This window comes from Carcharodon carcharias, chromosome 20, assembly GCF_017639515.1.
Source record: "Carcharodon carcharias isolate sCarCar2 chromosome 20, sCarCar2.pri, whole genome shotgun sequence".
Lineage (NCBI taxonomy): Eukaryota > Metazoa > Chordata > Chondrichthyes > Lamniformes > Lamnidae > Carcharodon > Carcharodon carcharias.
Window position 1 is genome coordinate 9,597,181 of NC_054486.1, and position 27,042 is coordinate 9,624,222.

General features: G+C 42.8%; 1 protein-coding gene across 2 annotated transcripts in view; it reads left to right on the plus strand.

The window, feature by feature from the left end:
• The window catches only part of spred1 (sprouty related EVH1 domain containing 1), an 87,834-nt gene extending 68,691 nt beyond the window's left edge, over nucleotides 1-19,143 (plus strand). The window contains exons 5-6 of one of the 2 annotated variants that reach the window (XM_041214971.1): nucleotides 13,099-13,260; nucleotides 14,358-19,143. In XM_041214971.1, coding sequence (XP_041070905.1) covers nucleotides 13,099-13,260; nucleotides 14,358-15,017 — 822 coding nt within the window. In that variant the 3' untranslated portion in view covers nucleotides 15,018-19,143. The remainder of the gene's footprint in view (nucleotides 1-13,098; nucleotides 13,261-14,357) is intronic. The other variant, XM_041214973.1, reaches the window with a different exon arrangement.
• Nucleotides 19,144-27,042: the final 7,899 nt, after the last annotated feature.

A 27,042-nucleotide genomic window follows, 5' to 3' on the forward strand; every position in this document is an offset into this window, starting at 1 on the left:
CCAAATTATTCACAATAATCTCTCGGTGACTATTGCCTGAATATTTGAATTTGATGTGTTAAATGACTTTATTTGAATATGGATAGATTGGTATCTACTTCCTAATTAATCTGATAATGCTGAAGTAGCAGCTTCTTTACATTTCCCTGAATAACGAAGCTTGTTTCATAGCGTGTAAAATATAAGAATCCAGCAGCTTGAGGGAAGTGTGTTCCACTAATCTTTCCTGTTACCAGATCGTGTCGGGAGCTATAATAAAAGCAGAACCTTTTTTTTTAAAGCTGTTAATGATTTTCTTCTTGAAGTCAAGTCTACAGAAAGGGGAAAAGGAAGATCTGATACTTTGAAGAAGGGGAACAAAGTCTGGATCCCATTTTTCTTGCAGCTGTTTTTTTTGTCCCAACTTTTTGCAGCTGGAATCAATTTTATTACTTTACCCATCATCCATTTTAGTACTTTGAAGGAAAAAATATCATAGGAAACATCTCTTAGCAACCACAGGACAGTAATTACTATAACAGCAGCTGGGCGAAAGCCAGATTTCCGTTTTACATAAAAGCTGCCATGGGTTGCTTTTTACAGACAGAACTCGCCAACCTTTGTCAGCGCAGAGTAATATAGTCACAGAATGTGGGTGGTGATTGCAGTTTGTAGGCACTCAGCTGCTTTATAAAAATGTCCGTATTGCAGCCTGCTTATGCATAAATGTGTGCATGCATTATGCAATTCCCATTTGCTAGTTTAAATGAATTGCAAATTTGGAAAATTGTCTTTAATTTGATAAACAACAGGAAATGGGCCCCTGGCTAAGGCAGTGAGTGACATGATACAAAAATGCATGTTTAAGTATGTTTCCAACAAAATGAATAGGAATGAGTGTGATAATACACTAAATACTAGTCAACCAGATTGTAAACTTGTGCAGTTTGAACTATTTCTTCAGTTAATCAATCTAGTACAAAGCCATGAAGCCTATGAACTCCTTGCATGGTAAGGTCAAAGGCCAAGTCATTAAAGGACCAGGGTTGTTTCCTGAAGAATTGGCCTATCAATATTTGCTGCTGTTCCGTTTGTAGCTTTTGTGTTCTTTTTGATGGTTGAAATCCTTTCTAAGAAAGGAAAATAAATCCTGATCCAAGTACTCCAAATTTTAACTCAAATCTGTCTTCATTATGATGCAACAATTGCATACGCTACATAGAACAGTGTATAAAGTTGCAGTTTATAATGAGGGGCCTCTCTGATTTTTTAAAAAATTATTAGTTGAAAGTGTTCACCAGTTCTCAGCCAAGGTGACTGGAATTGGGAAGGGGGAGGCTGACGCTGGCAAATTTTCATGTTGATGAATTTCACTGAAGGTTGAAGGGATAAATTGGACTTGATCTCATCATGTGCTTGCTTCTTTTTGCAGATGGAAAATTAAGGCAAATTAATTTTGCCTGAGCTGGATTTTTCCAAATTTGATATTTTTGTGATGTTAAATTGAACATTCCTTCCTTAATAATAAGCCAGCAATCTGGAATTAGCATTAAAGGTATTGAAGTGTTCATTAACTATCCAGTGGGAGAATTTTTGTGTACAGTTAGTCCAGGCATATAATTGTGAAAAGATGGCTCCTTGCAATATTTGGGGGTCAAGGTGTTGCTTTCGTCCATTTTAACAGTGGAGAACTCAGTTATGTCTGAGCCTTGTGGTTTGGTATCAGAGGGGTAGGTGTTGCCTTGTGATAGCAGCTGTGATTGACAGCTGAGTGGGCTGAGCTCCGATCGTGTCAGCTTAGAGCTCTTTCCCTCAAGCATGCGGCAGCAGTGAAGTTGTTTTAAGAGTCTGACCCAGCTTAGCTCTGAAAGGAAGAGCAAAATATTGTGGCTGCTGGATATCTGAAATCAAAACAGAAAATTCTGGAAACGGTCCGCTGGTTAGTGGAGAGAGTAAAACAGAGTTCACACTTCGGGTCAAAAACTTATCATCAGAACTAGTTTTTAAAAATGTAGCTAGTTGATGTGAGCCCTGTTTCAATAGCTGCAAATTGCATTGTTTGTTTTTCAGAATAAGTGTAAAAACTCACTAACAACTGTACTATAATATAGGCGAGTATGATTTTTTTAAAAATTTCATCTGCTTCGGCGCTTTTTACGTTCTACCTTTCTTAAAGAACAAAGAATTCATATAGTGGCATGTTGTCCATTTCAAGAGCTGACATAAAACATCAACAAGAATGATTTGCATTTATTCAGTGCCTTCAGCACAGTAAAACATTCCAAGGCTTGTCACAGAAGCATTGTCAAACAAAATTTGACATGAGAGTTATATAATGAGATATTAGGGCAGGTGGCCAAAAGCATTGGTGGGTTCTAGGGAGGGTCTTGAAAGAGAGGAGAGAGGCAGAGAGACTTGGGGAGGAAGTTCCAGCGCTTGGACCAAGGCTGCTGTAGGGCGCAATCTTCACTGGTGGAACAATGAAAATGGCTATATGCAAGCGAACTGATTCGGAGGAAAGCAGCAATCTTGGACAGTTTTGTGACTGGAGGAAGCGAGCGGTTTGAAAATAAGGATGAGCATTCCAGAATGGAGGCATTGCCGGATTAGGAAGTGTGAAGAATATCTCGCCCATGATTCATGTTAATATTTTAGAGGTAATGTTTAGCTTTGGGAAGATTGTCGTTGTGAAGGTAAAGTAACTAAAGTGCTGGGCTTTAGAGATTGCCAGAACACCCAAAAGAAAATGGCAACTCAGAAGTTATCCATGTTTGTTTAATAGAGTCAGAATAGAAGAGGCGGCGCCTTAAAACAGCTGGTGGGCTTACTTAACTGGAGACATGCTGTCTATACTGTTTGCAAAGAAGTGCCATCCAGAAAGGTGTTTTGGGCATTAGGGCTAAATTAATTTAAACGCATTCAGGAAATCATGAAAGGCCATGTTGTCATGGAGATTGGTGGATCTTAAGAAGGCTTCTGGTTTCAATCTGCTTGTCTGTTTGCTGGGACAGGGGGTTGGTTGCAATTTGGACCTTGTGTGGCTTGCAGCTCACAGAGAAGCCCTTGGAGCTGTTAATAGGCTCCAGGCAGTTAGGACTCAGCAAAGTCCTGGAAAGCTGAGAAGGTGGCAGAAGATTGCAAGTTCTGTGCTAGTCATTTAGGGCTCAGAGAAGCCCTGGGAGCCTTTATAACTCAGCGCAGCCGGGAGACTGGAGGAACCCAGGACAGTGCCAGCTTAGTGAAGATAGCAGTCTATCAAAGAGTTGCAAGTGTGCTGGTAATTAGAGGTGGGAGCACAGCTTTGGGAATCCCATGGAACGCAGTCTCAGGAGAAGAGACTGAGCCATCAGGAGGTGAGTGGTCTTTGAGGCAATTCGAGTTGGAGTGGCCTCTGAGGAAATTCAGAGACTAGACCTTTGAAAGTGAGGAGTAGAAATCCTTCGCGAGGGAGATAGTTTTAATGAGATTTTGAGACTCTTGGTGGTCACTGACACCTGGGTGCGTTGCTGAGAAATCTGTGGGATTTGTCTCGGTCACAACTGCCATTTAATGTGCAGGGTGGTGTGATCGACCGCAGTTTGCCTGTTAGTTCATGTTTACTTCATGTTAATTCTGAAAGTATAAGGTAAATATTGTAAATTGTTTTACTTTTCTGACTTTGTATAGTAAAGTTTATTTTGTTTGCTTAGAACCATGGAATCTTGAGGCTTTATTCTCTTAGTGGGAATTCAAACTTTGCTTAAACAAAAAGTTACTGATTCCTAACTGGATCATAACATAATTCATCACATGTGATTCTCTTGCTGTGATTGGATAGATAGGAATAGAACCAGGTAGGGACAGTCTCAGCTGGACAATGGAGAAGAGGCATTTTAGGAGGATGATGTGGTCAAAGACTTCAGACAGGTTGAGAAGGATGAGAAGGGATAGTTTGCGATGTCAGAGTGCATAGGATGTCATTTGGGGTTTTAAGGGCTGAAATCTGATGGGCAGGAGTTCATAGATGGAGTTGTGGGAAAGAAGGGCATGTGCAAGGCAACATGTGCAAGGATTTTGGAGTAAAAAGAGAGGTTGCTTGGACAAGGAGGAGGAGTCAAAGATGAGTTTCTTTGTGGAGGGGGCAGTACCGAGGTACAAAGGCTCACTGTTAAATCCCTGGGCCATGCTACTATTTATTGTGCAGAGAAGGGCACATTCAATTTAATAATTGATAAGCTTTCTCAACTCTTTGTTATTCCCTTGTCGGAGCGCACTGCTCATATTCATTTGTAAAAGCGCTCTGTATTCCTTAATATAGTCCACCTGTGATAGCAAGATTCACCGAGTTATAGTCAAATGACCTGTGGATAATATAGCCTGAAACCTAATCCAGTGGTTCCCATATCGTTTGGGATGAGTTACACAAAGGAGCTGAGTCTGCAGCAGCGTGAAAATGTAATTGTTACCTGTGATTTTTCCACCAAGGCCTCTTGGCTCCACACCTCCTTACAGCCTTGGTCCAAACTTGGGCAAAAGAGCTGAATTCCAGAAGTGAGGTGCGCGTGACTGTTCTTGACATCAAGGCAGCATTTGGCTGCGGCATCAAGAGTCCTGGGCAAAATTGAAGCCAATGGGAATTGGGAAAAGCTCTCCACTGGTTGGCGTCATATCTAGCACAAAGGAAGATGGCCATTGGAGGCCAATCAGCTCAGTTCCAGGACATTGCTGCAGGAGTTCCTCAGGTTAGTATCCGAGGTCCAACCACCATCAGCTGCTTCATCAATGACGTCCCCTTCAAGATCAGAAGAGAGAATGTTCACTCATGGCTGGCGGGGGGGGGGGGTGTGGTGAGAATGGGCATGGGTGGGAACAGACCCAATCGCCGCCCGCGATCGGGTCCATGCCGCCATTTACACAGGCCGGCCAATTAAGGCCCACCCAGCGTGACTCACAGCTCCAGAGGACAGCGGGACCGGGCGGGTAGCGGCGGGTCTGCAATGACCACCGGGTCCAATGGTGACCCGGCGGCCTGTTTTAAAAAGTTGCTGCAGCCTTTCAGAGGCTGTGAATCACGGCCAGTGGAAGGGCTCCCCAGGGCGCTGCTGGTGAGCAGGCCAGACAGGAGGGTAGGGCAAGGGGGGCACTGTGCCCCTCGCTTTTCAGACAATTGCCTTGCTGCCCTCCTCGAGGAAGTGACAGCACGGTGGGAGATCCTCATACCCCAGGGATGGGAGGAGGAGGAGGATACCCCCCCCACATGACCAAACATGCCTGGGAGGAGGTGGTGGAGGTGGTGAGCTCCCACGATGTAGTGCAGCCCATGCTGAGGTCACCCTGAGAGGGTGGTGAAGAGATGGGTTCTGCCCCCCACAGCATGTGATACACTGAGACCCACGTGACTGTTCTGGGGACAACCTGGAGGAGCTGCACCTGGGCGCAGAGCTGGAACTGCAGGACATGTCAAAGTCAGGGTGATGACATGCTGGGAGGGGAGCTTCAAGGTGGCATTGGCACCGATCGATCTGCTGTCCTCTGTGCTCCACGTGCTTGTGCCTCCTTGCGTTGGAAGGTTAGACCCTGTGGTGCCTGATGTGAGTGTTCAGCAGCAGGGGGGTGAGGAGGCACTGGAACCCTGCAGTGTCCCACTCTGGTTGGGGTGGGCCATTCACGATGAGAGTCCAGGTACAAGAAGCACTAATCAATGCTCTTTTCTCCTTATCAGGAGAAGAATACACATAATGCTACCGAGTGGGTGTGGACTGGTGACCTGGCACATGAGCAATTCTCAAAAGTTTTGAGCAGGAGGCCCTGGATTTGGAGAGGCACCATGTGCCCAGATCCACTGGTGTCGGTGAGGCTGGGGTGCCATGGCCAGGTATTTATGCCCAGCACTGAGGTCAGCATTGTTCTCCCAACAACCATGGCAGTGCTGAAGGTTCAGTGATTTAATTTTGCAACATGGCTTGACCATTGCTTTTGGAAGGATGAGTGCAGAATGATCCAGGGGACGGGGATACACATTGACATTGTCTCCACGTTAACTGATCCAATGTCCTTGTTCTTCCTTTCAGCATCAGCAGAGCAGAGCCGGGAGGAGGAGCAGCAGAGGCCCCCTCTCACACCTGAGGTCTCACCAGCGTCACACCATCTCTGCCAGGCAGGCACCAGCGCAGAAACTAGCACCTCTGTGGGAATTAGAACATCGGCTAGTGTCCTGGGTCACAGAGGTGAGGGCACTTCACAGTCGCTGGAGGAGCTGGCAGAGACAGAGAGTGCCCATGGTGCCAGCAGTCGGAGGGCTGCAGAGGACCAGGCACATGCTCAGTCGGTGCCTGATGATGTGTCTCTGGAGTCGTCCGTGATGCAGCAGCTGCAGGCAATGGGGCCGGGTGTGCGGGAGCATCTGGGGGAGATACATGAGGCTATGCTTGGCTTGGGATCCGTGGTGGAGGAGTCTACACAGACTATCACCGAAGCAATGAGCCACATGTCCGAGCACCATGCATCTTCCGTGGATAGAGTGGCCACTCTCCATGGAGAGGCTCCTCCAGGAGACCCCATCAGGGCTTCCTGGGGATGCGCTCGGACCAGCAAGCCCTCACATTAACATTGACCTCAGCTGGTCAGTGCCAGTGTGGGAGATGGTCTGGGCACCAAGTTTCCCAGCTCGGTGCCCATCCATCCACGGTGAGCAGGGAGGTCCGAAGCGACCTCACGTCGGTACAGCAGCTGCCTGTCATCTCTGCGAGCTCCTCTCAGGGCGCTCTGGATGAGGGTGGCAGCTCCTCTGCCCCTCTGCCAGTGACTGCAGCATCCGGTGAGGCTGCAACAATTGGGGAGATGCCAGCTGTGGAACTGGCAGCTCCCTCCCAGGTGGAGCCAGCACAGGTTCCACGGGCCAGAGGACGTCCGCCAAGGTCATCGAGGCCAACAGGACAGCAGAGTCAGCAGGCTGTCTCAGATGCCACTCCCAGCGAGGGGTCAGCACCAAGACGTAGCACCTGGAAACGTAAACATGAGGCACCTTAGGTACACCAGGGGTTTCTCACTGGTGCTTTTGTGTTGGCCCGAGATGAGGTCTTTATGAGTTGGTGTGATTTTTAACACCTTTCTCATTTTGTTTCCTTAAATTTGTTTGGTCGTAATATTAAATTCAGACATCTCACCATGGCTGAGGGTGCCTCTTTTCTTCTGCAGGTGGATGGTTTCCAACAATGTAATGTGTGCTTTGTGGGATATTAAGCTTTATTAACAAGGACCTTAGTTCCTAACAAGGCAGAACTTGCACTTAGGTCTCGAATAAGGAGCATACAGCCCAGGCTTGTCCTGGTGATCCATGTGTGATGTGCTAGCTGAAGGTTCATTGGATTAAAGCCTCCCAGGTGTCCCTGCCTCCCTGGAGTATGCCCGGGTCAGTGTCTACCCCCTCAGCATTTCCCTGTGTGTGCCCATCCTCGGACTCACTGCTGGACTCATCGTGAACAGCCGCAGCCACTGCGTCAACTTGTAGAATCAGCATCCTGTGGTCACACACTATCTGCACGTTCATGGAGTGGAAGCCCTTCCTGTTGACGAAGGCACCGGGCTCACCTGCTGGTGCCTTGATGGCCACATGTGTACAGTCTATAGCACCCTGGACACGGGGGAAGCCAGCAATGGCCGCGAAGCCTCTGGCTCTCTGTGTCTGGCTTGCCTCGTCCCAGCGGTAGTTCAGTTCGTCTGTGACCTGCTTGACACAAGTGTGGACAGCTGATTGGGAGACTCTGTAAAGATCACCCACCGAGTCCTGGAAGGAGCCAGAGGCATAGAAGTTGAGGGCAGCTGTGACCTTTAGAGCCACTGGCATGGGGTGTCCACCCACACAGTTAGGGGAGATCTCAGGGCCAATCATCTGACAGATGTAGTTGACTATCTCCCCTGAGAGATGGAGCCTCCTTCGGTACTGCACCTCAGACATATTGAGGTAACTGCTTCTCTGCCTATAAACCCTGGCAGCAGGATAGTGGAGTGTCAAGGCCTTAAGTGGCCGGTTAATTAATGGTGGGTGCGCATTGGAGAGCATGGCGCGCTCACCCAACGAAATATCGCGATGGCACGCGGTGACATCAGGACACTCGCCTGACATCACCACGCGTCATTTTACACGCATGTGTGTGGGGCCCACCCCGGCTCACCAACGGGAAAATTCTGCCCACAATTGTACAATGTTCGGAACCTCTCGCAACCCGTCAGATACTGAAGCAGTCCCTGCCCGTAAGCAGCAAGACATGGACAACATTCAGGATTGGGCTGATAAATGACAAGTAACTTACCTGCCTCACAGGTGCCAGGCAATGACCATCTCCAACACAAAAGAATCTAACCATCTCAGCATGATGTTCAATGACATTATCATCGCTAAATCCCCCACCATCAGCATCCTGGGCATTACTACTGACCAGAAACTTAACTGGATCAGCCATATAAATACTGTGTCTACAAGGGCAGGTCAGAAGCTGAGAATTCTGTGGCAAGTAACTCATCTCCTGACTCCCCAAAGCCTGTCCACCATCTACAAGGCACAAGTCAGGAGTGTGATGGAACACTCTCCACTTGCCTGGATGAGTGCAGCTCCAACAATACTCAAGAAGCTTGACACCATTACGGACAAAGCAGCCTATTTGATTGGCAGCCCATCCACCATCTTAAAATGTTCATTCCCTTCACCACCAGTGCACAATGGCATCAGCGTGTACCACCTAGAAGATGCAGCAGCTCACCAAGGCTCCTTTAGCAGCACCTTCCAGATCTGTGATCTCTACCACCTAGAAAGACACATGGGAACACCACCGCCTGCAAGTTCCCCTCCAAGCCACTCACCATCCTGACTTTAAAATATATCGGCCGTTCCTTTACTGTCGCTGGGTCCAAATCCTGGAACTCCCTCCCTAACAGCACTGTGTGTGTACCTAACCACATGGACTGCAGCGGTTCAAGAAGGCAGCTCATCACCACCTTCTCGGAACAGGCAACACATACTGGCCTTGCCAGCAGTGCCCACATTGCATGAAAGAATTGTTTAAAAAAACAAGTCGGCTGTTTGGTCTGGTGGGTTTAGAAACAGCAATGGGGAATTCTGTGATTAAAGTAATGAAAGGATAACTGGCACGGGACCTCAAGGTGCATTTCTTCAGAGCCTACCTTTTTTAAAATGGTTGTGTTGTACATCTGTAGATCTATCTACACAGATGAGAAATGTCAAGCATTATGGGAAAAACATGCTTGTTTTAGAAGTTGCTGTCCAGTCAACAGTGGCAGGCATAACGCGTGGGTTTTATTCCTCATTTACTGTCTTCTTTATCACTTTTATTTGCCACTATGCTTCTATCTCCAAATGTTGAGAAGTTCCAGTTTTGTCCTAATCATCAGTTCTGTCTTCATTATAAACTAGATCCCTCTGTACCTTGAGGCAGTTATAAAGTAACTTCACTTGCTAAGTAAAAAAACCCTGGCAGCATCAAGAAGCTCTGAAGAAGAGCCACGTACGGACTTGAAAACTGAGAGTCAATGTTTCAGGTCCAATATGACTCTTCATCAGAACTATGTTGTTAAAAACCCGTCTGCTTCACTAAATTTCTTTCGGGGAAGGAAATCTGCCATCCTTACCCGGTCTGGCCTGCATGTGACTCCAGACTCCCAGCAGTGTGGTTGACTCTTCACTGCCCTGTGAAATGGCCACTCAGTTCAAGGGCAGTTAAGGACGGGCAATAAATGCTGGCCTTGCCAGTGATGCCCATGTCCCCATGGACGAATAAAGGATATTATGCCTTGGTGAACAAACGCTGATTTCAGCCTGCATTTTACACTGAATAGGCATATGGCATGAAATGTCCCTAATATCTTAGCTACAGTAGAGTTTGACCTTCCACAAGACAAGGCAAATATGGTGAGTTACAAAAGTGCATTTTGACCACCTGCTTTCAGTAAACAGTTCCTACAACTTGCATTTATATAAGCACCATTAACAAAGAAAAATGTCCCAAGGCGATACAGAGCCAAGTAAGTTTTAGCGACACCTGGTAAATGTTCAAGATTATGATGGGATTAATAACTGGTGATCCTTTGTTTCCAGAAAGGCAGTAAGAGGTCACAAATTTAACAGACTAATGAATTGAAGAGACGGTTTGAAAAGGAATTGTTCAGAATGGTTGGATTGTTTCAACAATGGTTTGTGGCGTCCCAGGAAGTCCATAAGTTGTTTTAACAGGGTTTAAGAGGGAAAGGAGTTGGAGTATGGGGAGCAAGCAGGAGGATGGAATTAGACGGGATGGCTGAGAGTGAAAATCATCAGATCAACCACATGGCCTTTTCCCTTTGCTGTCGCATTCTAGGCTCAGATGAAGACCACTCAGTCAGTTTGCCTCTCTTTCCATAACACCAGCTCTTCCTAACACCAGTGGTTTTCTTTCTAACATCTAGCTTTCATTGTTGAGTGGCGAGACGTGTTGCTGAAGCTTCTCGCCCTGGTCTCATCAAGACAAATGTAAGAATGTCAAACTTCAAACTAGCACAAGGAGAAAAGGGGGGGCGGGGGGGTGTTTGTTTGATTGTCTGATTGGCCATGGTCAGAGCAATGGCAAAGGCCCCCCCAAACATTTACGCTTGCTCGAAGTGACATCCATTCACACCAATGGTCCTGTTTTCTGCAAATAGGAATGTGTTTAAGCATTGTGCCTTTTTTGCGTTACACGGGGGCTTGGGGAGCCTATAGTTGCCTGTTGCTTTCGCCTTGGCAACACCTCGGCCAACCAGAGTCAATTTGCCAACCAATCAGTGCCCTTTTCTCCTCTAGTATAAACTGTATTGTTTGTTTGAAATTTGGCATTCTTGTGTTTGTCCTGATGAGTGCAAGACGAAAACCTTCAGCAAACATATCTCTTCAGCAACACCTAGCTTTCAAATAAATCTCGAGTTGCCTTCAACTGTCTTTCCTGGAAGCCCCGTTTACTATAAAGTCATCGTCCAATGCCCTCCTGCTCCTACCTTTCGTTGCTGTTGGAGTTTTATTGTATAGATTCCAGGCAGCAATAGTGTAAAATCAGTGTCATGACAGGTATTGTTAATGAATATTGTGACTCGTTCCTTTTCCCACTGTCGCTTGTGCACTGTGCCAAGGAGAGATTCCATTCGTATTGATTTGTTTTTATTTTCCATTTACAATGGGTGCAGTGATAATGTGTATGAGGCTGGAGTGGACCTTTCTAAGAGCCTTGTGTATCCAGTAACTTTTTTCTGTGATTCATTTTGCATTCTCCTTCCTAAAGAGGAAGTAAGCAAGCTGTGCTCGGCATTTATAATTTCCCAGCCAAAAACCAGGAACTTGCCATGCGAGCAACTCGAACAAATCCTGTTAATTCCACTGTGGTTAAGAAATGCCGGCTGTGATTATCCTTTGCAGATAAATAAGATGTAAACGCAGATTGAGCTGATTAAAACTTCTACGTTCAGACCGAAGATTGACACCATAAACCTACAAATATTATGCAGTGAAACTTAGCAGCTTGAAAGAATGTTACTGTTCCGCACCTATCCCCTCTGGCACATGTGCTGTAAGATTTCCAGCACCCCCTGATAACATTCTTGGCTGCCCATCCAGTAGAACAGGTACTACATGTGGACATGACTAAATAAGCACGTCTCATTCCCTCTCAAAAAAAACCCTATTAACCTGCTGCTGGTGATTTCTTCTGCCTCTGATGATCCAAATGAGGGACTCATTCATGCTGGGAACTTGCCTGCAAAATTTTAACTTGCTGACCCCCGGAAGGATACTTGGGATCGGCGAATAAAACAACTGACCGTGTGTTTATAGCACACAATGTGACTTGGCCATAATGTGAAAATTTGCCTCTTAGCTTCCAAAGTTTGGGGCAGAAGACAAAGGTGCTAGAGGTGTGTATGTGACGAGGGTTCCTACCCCCAGTTGGATATCCAGCAAACCAGCTGGAGGTGCATTCATGTAATCATTAGGGACTAGATTCATCCTGTGGGAACAGCTGTCATGGCCCACGTTGTCTGCAGTGCATTGCCAATAGATTCTATACCGACCACAACTAAAGTGGCCACTTGGAGGATGAGGCAGAGGATTTCCTATCCCACAGAATCTCAGTATAAAAGTTGCCCCTTGTCAGCTGTAAGAAATGTAAATCGATGAAGTCAGAGGGAAAATAAACTGCAAGCAATGCAGTGCGTAAATCATTGTCTTTTGGGAGCTAGTTTGAATCTCTAGTGCACTCGATTTTTGATGGGCTTTTAAAATAGTTCAAAAAGGCACACTTGGAGCAGTGGCGATCACTGATTCCTGCGTCACATCCTCCATTCAACTTCAAATTTATTAAAAGTTTTCAAGCATCCATTTAGGTTGGTAACCGTAGAGCATGAAGAATGGTTATATTGTGGCTTGGTGCTGAAACCTAAGTTTTATGATGTCAAGGCAAAATACTGCAGATGCTGGAAATCTGAAACAAAAACAAAAAAAGTGCTGGAAAAACTCAGGGTCTGAAGCAGGGTCAGGCGGACTCGAAACGTTAACTCTGTCTTTCTCTCCACAGATGCTGAAAGACCTGCTGAGTTTTTCCAGCATTTTTTTTTTGTTTCATGATGTCAAGTTGTTTAACAGAACTCCACGATTGTAAAAAAGCACTTTTTCAGGGCCAGTTCTGTTATTAATCAAGTTTTATTAATGCCATCACCATTAAAAACCCAGTTAAACCCGACAGAGCAAAGTGTAACTTTATATGGGGCTTCTAACAGGGACATGGGAGCGGGAACGTTGAGAATTCTTACTGATTTCACCATTGCTGGCTCCGGGGCGCTGCGCAATCACAGCCCTGAGTGACAGGTACGACTTCAGGATTTCTGCGCATGCCCCACACAACAAAGTTTCAGACGGGTAATGATGGCAAATTCCGACAGCCTGCTGTCCACAATTTCCCCTCCGCCCCAGGAAATCTGACCCACGGTGTTTCAGTGCACTTTTCCCAGTTCCTGTGATAGGCTGACCTCTGCTGGTCAGTCTGAAAAATGTACTATTAGGGTTGCAAGATTCTGATTATTTTGAAGGACAATGAAGGATTTTTTTTTGTTATTTTCTTTTTGCAGCCTGCGCAAGAAAATGATCTCAATTCTTTGATTAGGAAAGAGCGAATCTCACGGCACGACACTGCAGTGACCAATGATCCTTGCAGAAGCTGCTATGTTAGAACTCCCCCATTTGAAGAATTCAGTTCTCAAAGATTGTACTTCCCTGTTCAGCAGAATCAGGTAACTTTTCACTCTTGAAGAAAGGTACATTGCAATACACGAAACTGTTTTATGGAGCGGAAAATGGACGAATGTGTGGGGTTTTTTTTGATATTCAGTTTTACATAATTAACTTCTGAATATTTTAAGCATAGTCTGGCTATTATGTCAGAATAAAGCAATTATTTCCTGAAGAACAAATAATGTGGTCACAAAAGCTGTACTTTTGAAAAATACGCCGCTGATAAAATTGTTGGTGAGCTTGCGCTCCGAGGAGCATCTTTATAAAGTGCTGTTTGTAAGGGTTCCAAATAGCCCAGGGATGAGGGATTTCAGCGATTATGTTCTCCTTGGGGAAGAGAAGCTCGAAAGGTGATTTGATAGAGGTGTTCAAAATCCCGAGGGCTCTGCAAGCAGGAGGTAGAGAGGAACTGTTCCCATTGGCAGGTGGGTCAAGAACCGGGGTGGTGGGGGGGGGCAGACTTCAGAGGACTGGCATCAGCAACATGAAGCAAAATTTTCTTTTTATTCCCCCCCCCCACCCACCCCCTACACAGCGAGTGGTTAGGATCAGGAGTACACATCCTGAGGGTACGGTGGAGACAGGCTTTCCGAAGGGAATTGGATGGTTACCTGAAGAGAAAAGATTTTGCGGGGTGGTGGAGAAAAGGTGGGGAAGTGGAGCTAGCTGAGTCGCTCATGTAGAGGGCCAGCACAAGCCCAAAAGACTGCCTCCCGTGCTGCAACCATTCTATGATTCTATAGTGTATTAGAGTACGAACAGTACATTTTCTCAAACTTTATTTGAATTTCAGAATCTTGAAGCTTAAAATCTTAGTGGTTTTGCATACATTATGGAGGCTGATGGGGTGGGGGGGTGGTGGTTGTATCTGTAATCAGATTCCTTTACCCTTCTGCAAATAAAGTGCCTCAACTAGTAACTGAGATATTACTATGCTTGCACAAAGCAGCTGTAAAATTAGTTCCATGGGATTTGCTGGATAAGATATTCTAAGAATGGTTTCTATTAAGAAATGTTTTCCTCTACTTTAAAAGTTGTATCATTCATCTACATGGTTTTAATTTCCTCTAAGAAGAAAATTTTAAATCTCTTGCAGATCAAGCTGAAATCAACGAGGCATGTCAGTTTTCAGGACGAAGATGAAGTGGTGAGGATAAACCCGCGGAAGGATATATTGATTAGGGGCTATGAAGACTACAGACATCCCATTGTACGAAAAAATGAATTGGAAACTGAAATAGACTCGTATGTGTGTTTCAAACCTGAATCTAAAAAACACGATTATGTATATCCTTCTGTGGAAGGGATTGAAACTGAACACATTAAAGATTCAAAAGGTTCTATTGTATTCAAAGCACAGCCATCCCCTTCACTGAAATCAAAAAAATCCAGGCGAAGGAAAGAGGATGGAGAACGCTCTCGTTGTATATATTGTCGAGACATATTTAATCATGAGGAAAACCAGAGAGGACAGTGTCAGGATGCTCCAGACCCCATCAAGAGATGCATTTATCAAGTGAGCTGCATGCTGTGTGCTGAGAGTATGCTCTACCACTGCATGTCGGACTCTGAGGGAGATTTCTCTGATCCATGCTCGTGTGACACTAGTGATGACAAGTTCTGTTTGCGATGGCTGGCACTTATAGCCTTGTCTGTCATTGCACCATGTATGTGCTGCTATCTTCCTCTGAGAGCATGTCACCACTGTGGTGAGATGTGTGGATGTTGTGGAGGGAAGCACAAAGCAGCTGGATGATGTGACCAGTCAGGAGCCAAGCTGTGCTTAATAGTTCCTCTCCAGGCAGCATCAACCCTGGGTCTCAAGGGTTTTGGCCAACTGGTATTAAAAGCCAGCACCAATTGCAGAGCTGTGCAAGTCTTCAAGGTTCGAGGAGAAGTGACGTGTTTTAAATGATCGTGGCACTTCACAAGGTCGCCGTGTCTAATCGTTTGCAATGCACAGCCTAACTTGAGATGGTTTTGTGAAGCAGAGAATTCTTTGCTTTTTGGTTGTTCAGTGAATACTGTATGTGATTATGCTGAAGGCATTCATTTTGCAGTTTTGTACATTGAGTTGACTAATGGGTCTGGTTTCTCACATTGAAGCCACAGATGAGACTGAAATGTTAGACTAAAAGCACTAGGTAACTGTTTGGTTTTTGTTCAGAAAGATTTCAACTTGTTTTAGGCTTTGGTTCTAATAAGTATTTACTTACTATGTGCATTTACAGAATCACTTAACTGGCAGTGCAGATGAATTTACAGTCTGTGAATAATTAGAAATATTTAATACATGTGAAGTGTCAAACTCTATATAACTAAATTTGAGATGGCTTGTACTTTCTCAATAAAACCATTTATCCTTTCAGTTCTTCTATGCCAGGAAACAAAAGATTTTGACATGTAATGAACCCATAGATAGATCTTTTATTTTTGATTTCTTGTGATATGCATGCTTACTATTCACATAAGATTTTACTTCAGTTTGAACAATTTTTTTCATCTTTCTCTTTGAAGGCTAAAAATTGCTGACTAATTTTCATTGTGGTGATTAAGCACATGCTGTTTTCTTTTCTGTATATGTGTGCTTTGTGAGAACCAAATTGCAAGTTAGTGGCATATTTTGATTTTTTTAAGATATCTTTTTAAAAACACTTCTAATATTTTTGCTCAACCAGCAAGTTTTCTGTTAGTGGTCCAAGAATATCAAATGGCTTCTTGCATTGACATAACTGAGTATCATGGTATTAAAAATCTAAAGTTTGGAGCATAGTCAATTCATGTATTTCAGGCCTATCTTTGTCTCGGTAACCTAATGGAAGCAGTGTAGCTGCAATTTTGGAAAAACCCAGGTTTACTTTGTAAATTAAACACACACTAGAATATTTTATGCAAGATACTAAGCTACGCTAGTTTAATTTGTTATTCTAGGATTATTAAGTGAATGCTTTTAGCTAGTTAAAACAACCACTAGGTGCTACATTTCCCTGTATACTTGTGCATGTAGGAACACCCACATTGCTCAGCCTGAAGTGAATATGTAAATAGACATGATTCATACTTAAATGCGTATCTATAGTACATAGGTGTGCATGGACGAGATGAATATTTGATTTTAAATTTCCGTTTAGGCTGGGGAGGTTACCAATGTGTATTTCAGATTTGCAGCACTCATACCTGAAATATTCACAATGACGCCAAATTCTGAGCCTGAATGGATTAAATTCTTAGACTATATCTATCTCGTAACCTTTTAAAAAATATATAATTAGATGAGGTCATTTGTCACTTTTGTGCAGAGCTCTATGGTTGTAACTAGTCCAGCAATATGTGGAATGAACCTAAATATTTAAATTAACTCATTAGTGTGCAAGGACACATTTGATTTTTATACATTTCCTATGCACACCTTTATACCCTGTGTCTATGGAGGGGAAAATCAAGCTATTGTGGTTGTATTAGGAACATCGTCACCCTAAGGTTTAATGCTTTTAAATTTTATCAAATATTTATTCACCAGAAACAGCATTTAAAATTTAGGACTTTGGTAAAGCTACTTGCCCGGGTTCTAATTTTTAGGTATGTAAATAATTAACCCCATTTGTAAGATACTGCACATTAGAATGCGTTGATATTTATCAGCTGTGAGTAGGTGAAATGAACTGACAGCATTCTGTACATAAGCCAACTTTGAATATTATTTCACATTGAAAAGTAGAGGCTAAAGATATGAGACTTAATTTTAAAAAAGAGCTTGTTTCTAGTTTTGTACTTAATAGCAGAATGGCTTCACTAGAAAAATTGTTTGGTGATGGGGGCAATACTTTCATTTGCCTTTTGAGTATTTAACGATTGTGTGTGATTTTTCATTATAGGATTCTATCTGCATGCTTATGAACTTTAATTTCATCAGCATTCTGCACATTGGGGAACCCTAAATAAATATGAAATTGCGCTCTGAGTGCTCGCACATTGTCTGTGATTCCCTGTATATTCTAATTTCTACCTGCAAGTTTTCATTGTCCAAGTTTTGGAAAACTGTTTTCCACAGTTCAATTAAAAAGCTCTTGATTTACCGGAACAAAAATGTAACAACTGCAAGCTATCCGAGGGAAAATGTCTGATGATGCTGCCCTGCCATCTGCAGTTATTGATGTCCACATTAGACAGGCATAACTAATGTTGAAGAATCTTTTTAGCCCTAGCATCAGAACCTCTAACTCTGATGGTTCCGTTGTGTGCTGTCTGGAGGATAAGGTTACTGTCAGATGCTGGTATGATCCAGTACATCATATTCTGATTGGGAACTCTCAATTCATGAGATTTCAAAGAATTCAACAGGCTTCCACATTTCATCCAGTGCGGCTTTTCATGTGAACATCTGGGCTCAGTCTCATTCTTGCAGGAATTCCTGAAGATCTTGAGTAATTAAAGGTTTTGTGTTCTTCCTGCCTTCTGGGGGTCTGGTCAAGAACATGTGGTGTAAATCAACTCACTCATCTGCCCTTTCACAGTAAATGGATAGTATGAAGTACCTAGATCTGAGTGAATCCTTTTCCCATTCCTATATGTTAAGCTGATAGTCATAATATTGATTACAAATTGAATAGTGAATTGAAGCCAGATTTTTTTTTTTTTTGCAAGCCCTATATTCCGAGCTAGAAGTTTACAGATATTAATCACCAAAATAAGCCTTAATCCCTCAGTTTACGACCCTTTCTCTTTTAGAGTGATGTTCCCTCTGCTCGTGATCAAGTGAGCATTTTTAGCAGTATACTTTCTTTGTGAAAATGAGCTACTGTGAAAATCCTGTAGATGTTTTCATGTAAGCCAATTACATTGTTTTCTGATTGTGTTTGGATTTTAAGTTCAATCAGCATTTCCCCTTCCATCTCCCTTTTGCACCCTTCCTCATGTGCAGATAAGATCAGAGTTTGTAATTATTGTTATGAAGACCCTTAATGTTTTTTTAAAAAAAGTTGCTATTATGATTGAAACATTTTCCAACTCCATTTGAAAAATAAATTTTTACTTGTCAGCAGACTGTTAAACATTAAGCCATTCTTAACATAAACTTAAGCTGCTTTTTTTTTGGCTGGGGGAGGGTCTGATGCTGCTTGTATGTGGAATGTAAGAAAACGTGACTACCCTCAAGAGGAGAACTTGCTGGCTGTAGCAAAGTTTTTGTTTGTTGTAATAGGTACACTCCAACCTTAGAATAATGAAGCACTACTAACTAATATGGTACATCTCCTAGCCATGTACTGTAATTTATATGCAATGTCTGCTTTATGGATTTAAACAGCCTAAAAGGCATGCTAATAACTCTAATTTTAAAGGAATTGACCATACTGAATACTGATGGTGCATTTATGCACCAAGAACTATCATATTATTTTGTTCTACTTCCAATTACTTTTTAAATGGTTTTGCTTTTTTGAATTTGAGACATTATCTAATAATAGAAAACATTAAGCTACAGAATGCTTAATATCTAGAGGTTTTTTTATTTGTTTTTCTAAATACTGCCCATTGTTTGCTCTGTGCCACTTGTTTGATGCCTAGCCACTATCCAAAAAGTGCCTCGCTTGTTCATTTTAAAAACTCCATTTAAATCTAACTGCTATCGTGTTTGTTACTTTTTGTTCTTCGGCATTTTTATCTTTGTGTTGAAAAGATACCAAGTATGTGATGTACAATTTACTTTAATATCTCCTGCCATAGATGTAATTTCTTAACTGTATGAGGGCGTAGCTTCTTAATTTCTTGAATATATATAATGTAAATATGCATATATAAGTTTGTAACTGATTTGTTACATCATACACTTGTAATTTGACATATCAAATAACTATCATAATAAAACAATAAGTTTTAATTTCTTTACATTCTGTTAGTTGCAATATTCTCTGATGCCAGAATGCTAGCTAAATCAATGAGTAGTTGCCACCATGCATAAACTTTGACATATTCTAAAGAAGGATGTTCAATAACAGCCTTGCAATTTAATACCAGGTAGAACTAAAATAATGACTGCATCTTATTCCAAGTGTCTTGCCCTGTCTTTCATCTGTACTCATTCTGCGGTTTGGCCACACTATGAACAATCTTTCTCCACTGATTTCTACTCTCCGCCGCCCTCACTGCCAGTCCCATAGAGAGGCCAGCCCACATTCTGATGTGAGCTATCCATGCCATCTTGGGTCTGTCTTCTGCATGTTTTCTGGATGTTTTGCCTTCCGTTACCTCTTTTGCCAAACACTTCTCTGCAACCTCTCCACCCCCCCCACCCCACACCCTGTTTGCATCACATTTCCAAAATCTGTGAGCTTCCTTGATATCACTGTCTCAAACAAGTTCCTCTAAACTTCAGCTTTCTTGAGCACCCACTCGTTTGTCTGCCTGGCCATCCATATGAGACTAGTAATACCTGTCTTGAGTCCTGTCATTTCAAATGCCCTTATTCGAGCTTCATCATTCTTCCTGATGGTCCAGCTTTCTCATCCATACCTTGTCACCAGCCGCACAAGGGATTTCAGAAGACAAGATTTTGCTGTAATCGAGATGCTGTTGCTATTCCATACTCTTTTAGGTGAGTTCACAAAGCCCTGACCCTTTGTTAAGTCTAGCCCAGATTTCTTTGGTAGACTCTGCATCTTCTGGATGAGTGACCCAAGATAGTGGAAGGTATCAAACTGTTCAAGCTGAACTCTGTTAATCAGAATCTTGCAGGTCTTTCCACCCATCCCTATCACCTTTCTCTTGCTGACATTAATTAGGAGACTATTTCCGGTTTACTTGATCAAAGTGACCAACTCCTGTAGCTCCTCCACAGTGTTAGTGAGCAGAATAATGTCATCAGTGTATTGTATTCAAATTAGCAACCAGAATGTGGACAATAGTGTAATGTTGCACTGAATATAGTTAACCAAGGTCACAACATTTTGTAGATGAATAATTGTGATATTTCATTAATTAAAAGAGAAAAATGATAGCTGAGGGGCAATCAATTTGCAACAAACTTATGCTGATTGAGATTCTCTCCATAGCACAAGGAAAAAAACTCTTTTTAGTACCAGAGATTAAAGGATGGGAATGGCCCAAGAGTTATTTACATCACCTTTGGTGATATCAAAAATACAGCCCCTTTTAGTTTCAGTACCAACTGCGACAGGACCAATATCTCCCACTGGAATTTGGAGAATCTTGCAATAAAATACTGTTTGCAATAATACAGAAATGAATACCATATTCTTTAACTCTTTTAGCTAGAAAGAGTACATAGAATTACACAGACATTTACAAGGCTGTTTCCTCAACAGGTCTATGCTAGTGTTTTATGCCTGACATGAGTCTCAACCAATTGTACTTCATCTCACCTATCAATAGATCCTTCAATTCCTTTTTCCTCCATGTTCTGTGCTCATGCAGCTGCCGTATCCATGTGGTAGTGAGTTCCACATTCTCACCACTGAGTAAAATTTCCCCTTGAATTCCTGTGGATTTATTGGGCCTACCTTATTTACGGTCCCTAATTTTGGACTTGTCAACAAGTGGAAATATCTCTACACCTGCCCAATCAAAACCCCTTCGAAATGTTAAAAAAAATACTCAGGACATCCCTGAGCCTTTTCTTTTTCATAGGGTGGGCCTGTATCCTGTTCGGTCTGTCTTGGTGATTATATATATAAATCTCCTTGACCTGACTGCTCCCCATTTCATCTTGATCCACAGCTTATATTGGCACCTCGACATTGAGCCAGTTAGCCAAAGTGCATCTCAACACAAAGATTTATTGGGCATCTTTTCCCAGTGAGTTCAATTCTAATGGTAGCTTTGATTCTTCTAACCAAAGGAGCTCAGTAGGGCTGGATATAGATATGCAAAAAGGTCACTACTAATGCTCCACACCTCCATGAGGTGCAGGTAAATTCTAACAGTGTAATTCTGAGTATGGTTACAGTATTTTAGCAATTATGTCCATGCAGAATGAAGCAGATTTGTGTTGCTCATCAGTGTATGCAGTCTCTTTCTGTTCCCAAATATTATGAACAGAGCTTGCTGGTTTCACAATAATAATAAAAACTGAGATTTTGGTTGACTACAAAGTGGCTGGTGTAGGAGGTAGGAAAATTTGGAATTAAAGCACATTTTTGAAGCAAAGTAGGCAGAAGTTTAACTCTCAACTGTCTATGCTTCTCTTTGACCATAGGAGTGCTCAGTCATGAAATGACAAATGAATAGTCTGTTCCTCAACATTGACATCTTCTGCTATTGGTGTCAAATTCATCCATTAAATTACAAGTAACAACTTAACGAGAGAAGCTTCTCCCTTGCCATACCAAAGAAATGGGACCATTGGTGACTTTTGTTGAATGTCCACCTCTAGCCCAAAGAGCTGAATGTAGAAATGATTTAAAATGACAATCTTTAAAGGTTTTTTTTTATTTTAAGAGATTTATAGAACCAAATTAGCCCTCTATCGCGCATTCAGGAGAGGCGTCTTAGACTATTTTGCCTGTGAAATCCAAAATCTCTCTGAAAGACTGATACATGAAAAATATTGAGTTTGCTCTAGAGGTGAGTTGTGTGACAATCCAAACAGATAACAGCAGTTTCCTGCATCTTGCAGAGCATTGTGCAGCAGAGAGGATTAGAGATGAAAGGTGACCAAGCAATCAAGTTCTCTTTGGAGAGGAAAAGGACAAAGATGATGAGCATTATGAAGAATCTCATATAGATATGCATCAGACCCAACTGCATACACTGACACAAGGGATGCCAGAATGATGCTATGGTTCAACTAGTCCTCCTTACAGTAAAAAATCTGCCCTGCTCCCTATTCCACCATATCCATCTTCTAGTTGCTTGGTAATACAGAATGTGAGTATTACTGAAAAAAAAGACATGTTGTCAAAGCTTTTCATCTTGCACTCATCAGGACAGAATTGCGAGAATACCAAATTTCAAAGGGAGTTATAGACAATATAAATTTCTGCTGCCCTTGAAATTTGGCATTGTTGCCTTTGCCCTAATGAGTGCAAGACAAAAAGATTTGACAGCATGTCTCCTCTTTTCAGCAATACACCATCTCTTCCGTTCTCCCTCCCTCCCCTCACATCCCAACCGTTGCACAAAACAGTCCTTCAACTGTTGCACTTCTGCCCAGTTGACAGTCATCAAATACTGCATCAGAAGATGAGGCAGCATGTCAGATACTATTTGAGGGGTTGGGGAGGGAGCTGTGAATGGGTGTGTGGCATTCCTATTTCCATGTCCTCTTTCACCATTATCCCTTTCCTGGACCGCTTCACATCACTCATACCCTCTGCTGGAGCATAGCTTACTGAGGATCAATGACATGTTCTAAGGCTATGAATCAGATTATTGTCATCCTGTTTGGCCTGCATGGAGTCAGTTGAGAACCTTGCTTGAAGCTCCAGGGAGGAGGCCACTCTGTCCATAGCCATCATTCTCACAATTAGCTCCAACACCAATTCACTACTGTTGGGAGTGGGATGACTCTGTCCTCTCCAGTATTGTAAAATGAATGCATGACACATAGTTTCTCCTCCTCTAGCATTCACCTTAATTGTGCCCCATGCTACAACCCCACCCCGAATTCAGCAGCTGCATCCAACTAAGCAGATCTTGGAGAGGATTGTGCCTTTGACATGAACTCTCCACAGATGCCCCTGCCACCAGTGTCTGCTTGTACTCACTTGTGAATTACCAGATAAGTATCCATCTAACCGTGTGAATGCATCTACGAAAGTGCGAGTACCTTTGCTGGTTCATAGCTGTCGATCCTGTAACGGTGCATCTTCAGATAGAATGAGGTCTTCTGGGGGATCATCCTTGTGCATGTCCACAGGTTCTTGTTCTAGCCACGAAGGTCCTTGAAGATAAAAGGGATATGAATTTGTCATGGCAAATTATAATTTTCAGCAATCACTCAACTCAATCTTCTCATAATTCAGTCATAGTAAAGCTAGCAATCATGTCAGATATTTTTAATTTTGTTGCCAGACTTATACATAAGAACATAAGTAAGAGACAGAGTAAACCTTTCACTCTTTGAGCCGGCTCCATACAATAGGATCTCAACCCCACTTTCCCCTGTTATCCCCATATTCCTCAATTTCCCCTAGTACCCAAAAATCTATTGACCTGTATCTTGAATATACTTAACGCCTGAGCATCCACAGCTCTCTGAGGTAGAGAATTCCAAAGATTCACAACTCCAGACTAAAGAAATTTCTCCTCACCTCAATTCTAAATGGTTGACCCCTTATTTTGCAACTGACCCTATGTTCTTGATCCCCCAGCCAAGGGGGATCAGCATCGACCCACTCAAGCCCATAAGAATTAGATATGTTTCAGTTAGATCACCCCTCCTTCTAAGCTCCAGGGAATATAGGTCTAGTTTTTATTTTAACCAAATAACAAGTTTCCTATTAATCATAACTTATGCCTACCTGACAGAGAGTTTGACTCCTGTTCCTGGGCTGTAGCGTTGTAACTAACCTGACTTATTTTTTATTTGGATTTGACCCCAAAAGAAAAGAAAAACATACCATAGACAAAATGATGCACACTTTGTTAAACCATATTTTACATTTTTAAAAAAATGCATTTATTTTTCCCTTGAAATCCAAAAATGCTTCTAGAATTTGTCCCATCAATGCTTTTTATTGACCTGGGGAGAGAAAGTTACGCTGACAATCAGCAACTTCTGGCATGCAACAAATGGCCAAATCTCTCTCAAGTCAGCAACATTACCTACAAGGTGCATGGGAACACCAGCACTCACAAGTTCCCTTCCAAGTCACGCACCATCCTCACATGAAACTATGTCGGACTGTTCCTTCACTGTCGCTGGGTCAAAATCCTCGAACTCTCTTCCTAACAGCACTGTGAGTGTACCTACACCACATGGACTGCAATGGTTCAAGAAGGCAGCTCATCACTGCCTCAAGGGCAATTAGGGATGGGCAATAAATGCTTGCCTTACTAGTGACACCCATCTCCCATAAATGAATAAAGAAAAAGACAGGTTACCACCTGTTTGGTTTTTGAATGAAGGGCCATGGAGAAAGAGCAGGGGAATAGGACTAATTCGGTAGCTCTTTCAATGAGTCAGCATAGGCACCATAGGCAGAATGGCCTCCTTCTGTGCTGTATCACTCAATGATTCTAGTTCCATTGTCATGGTAATCACGGTACATTATTGTCCCTCATTCTCAAACCCCCAAACCAAAGGATCCTCTTCCAATGCCTTTTCTCCATACATACCAGTGGCAATTTCTTATGGTTCCACAACATTGTCAGCACATGTCCTGAAGTGGCTTTTCTTTCAATACTTATACAGTCACTTCAAGATTCGATATTTTGCTCCCTCTTATTGGCTCCATATATTTATGACAATATCTTTAATATGAAGTCAGCTTTCACATTTAAGATGGCAATGCTTTCTCCACCATTGTGCTCAATTCCATAATGGTTGCATTGCTGTTAGACCTCTTGAGCAACCCCAAGTTATGGATGAACCAGAATATTTTCAGCAGCTCAAGATCAGAGAAACTGAAGCTCTTTTAAACCTCAACTAAAATATTTATGGATAAGGATGGCCATTTTACCTATGTTAATTCATCCATCCAAAAAGATTCTAAAGTCCCCCAGTTGTAATATAGTATCAATTGTTGCTTAAAAGACCCCAGGTTTTTGGCTCCAGAACTCTATCTGGAAGTCCATTCCAAGTGTTGATCACTCTTAGTGTGAATAAGTACTTTTTAATAAACTCAGTCCCTCAGGAAAAAGCTGCCCCTAAAATCTCCCTCAATGAGAAAGACAAGGTATCCTTCTAACGTTGCACACTATTGGCATAGGGAGTATTACTCTGTAGCTGACTGTGATAAAAATGACCTGAAAGAGCTGGATGCTGACACTGGATGGGTTAAAGTGGAAGTGTTCTGTTCTCCAGCACCAACAAAACTAGCTTTCAGCCTTAGAAAGATAAGCCTGTGGGATTTCCGACGATGCATGACATCTAGGATATCTTTTTACTGTCTAGTATTTCAGCTGCAGCTCAATTGGTAGCACACTTGCCTCTGAGTCTTTTTTTTATTCATTCACGAGATGTGGGCTTCACTGGCTGGACCAGCATTTATTGCCCATCCCTAGTTGCCCTTGAGAAGGTAGTTTTGAGCTGCCGTAAGGTTCTGGGTTCAAGTCCTACTCCAGGGTTTAAGCATAAAGTTGAGGCTGACACTCCAGTGCAGTACTGAAGGAGTTGGAGATGCTGTCTTTTGGATGAGATGTTAAACTGAGGCCCCATCTGCCCTGCCAGGTGGATGTAAGAGATTACATGGCACAACTTTAAGATGGGCAAGAGAATTATCCCTGATGTCCTGGCCAATATTTATCCGTCAATCAATCCCTCAGTCTGGTCATTATCACAATGCTGTTTATGGGAGTTTGCTGTGCACAAACTGGCTGCTGAATTTCCTATTTTACAACAGCGACTACGCTTCCAAAAGTACTTTACTGGCTGCACAGTCCTTTGAGACATCTGGAGGTTGCTAAAAGCGCTATAAATGCGATTTTTTTTTTGATGCCTTGTTTTCTAACCTTGATTTCAAATGCCTTGGCCTTGCCACCCCAAATTCAACCAGCCCCACAATTCTTTGCGATATCTGCACTCCTCTAATTCTGCCCTCTTGTGCATTCCCAATTATAATTGTCCTACCATTAGTGGCCCTCGCCTTCAGTTGCATTGGCCCCAGCTCTGGTATTTTTCTCTAACCCTGTCCGCCTCTCTACCTCACTTTCCTCCATTAAGACATTCCTTAAAACCTACCTCTGTAATCAAGCTTTTGACCATCTGACCTAATGTCTCCTTATGCGGCTTGCTGTCACTCTTTGCTTTATAACACTCCTGTGAACCACCTTCGGACATTTCATTCATTCACGAGTGCGCTGCCCGAAGGCAGGTCCTTGGCTCACTTCTCTGCTGACACTTCATCCTGACCCATTTTCTTGGCCACTTTTTTTGTCAGTGGTGGTTTTGTCAAATGGCCTTGCGCTCCCAGGGGGCAGGGCAAAGAGGAGGCACGTCCCAAGTCTACCACAGCTGGAAGGGGAAATTGAAACAGCGCTGATGGCGTTATCCTGAACTACACGCCCCCTTCTTGACTTTATAAAGGTCTGACATTAAATATAAGTTGTTCTAAAGTGTAGTTGCACTTTATAAAGGCCCTATGTTAAATATGCATTGATATAAGGTGTAGTTGCACTTTATAAAGGCCCTACAGTAAAAGTAAGTTGATCTAAAGTGTAGTTGCACATTATAGAGGTCCTATATTAAATTTACATTGACCTAAGATGTAGTTGCATTTTATAAAGGTCCTATATTAAATATACGTTGATCAGGTGTAGTTGCATTTTATAAAGGCCCTATATTTAATATAGGTTCATCTAAAGTGTAGGTGGAATTTAAATGGGCCCTATATTAAATGTACATTGGGCAAAGATGTAGTTGCACATTGTAAAGGTTCTGTATTAAATATAACTTGATCAGGTGTAGTTGCTCTTTATAAAGGTCCTATATTAGATATAGGTTCATCTGAAGCGTAGTTGAACTTTATATAAAGACCCTACATTAAACATAGGTTCACCTAAAGTGTAGTTGCTGTATATACACGTGCAGAGACTCCTCCCGGCCGCTAGGGGGGCGCTGTACGTGGAGGTCAGGCGGGGTATTTTGACGAGGAGGTTGAAGC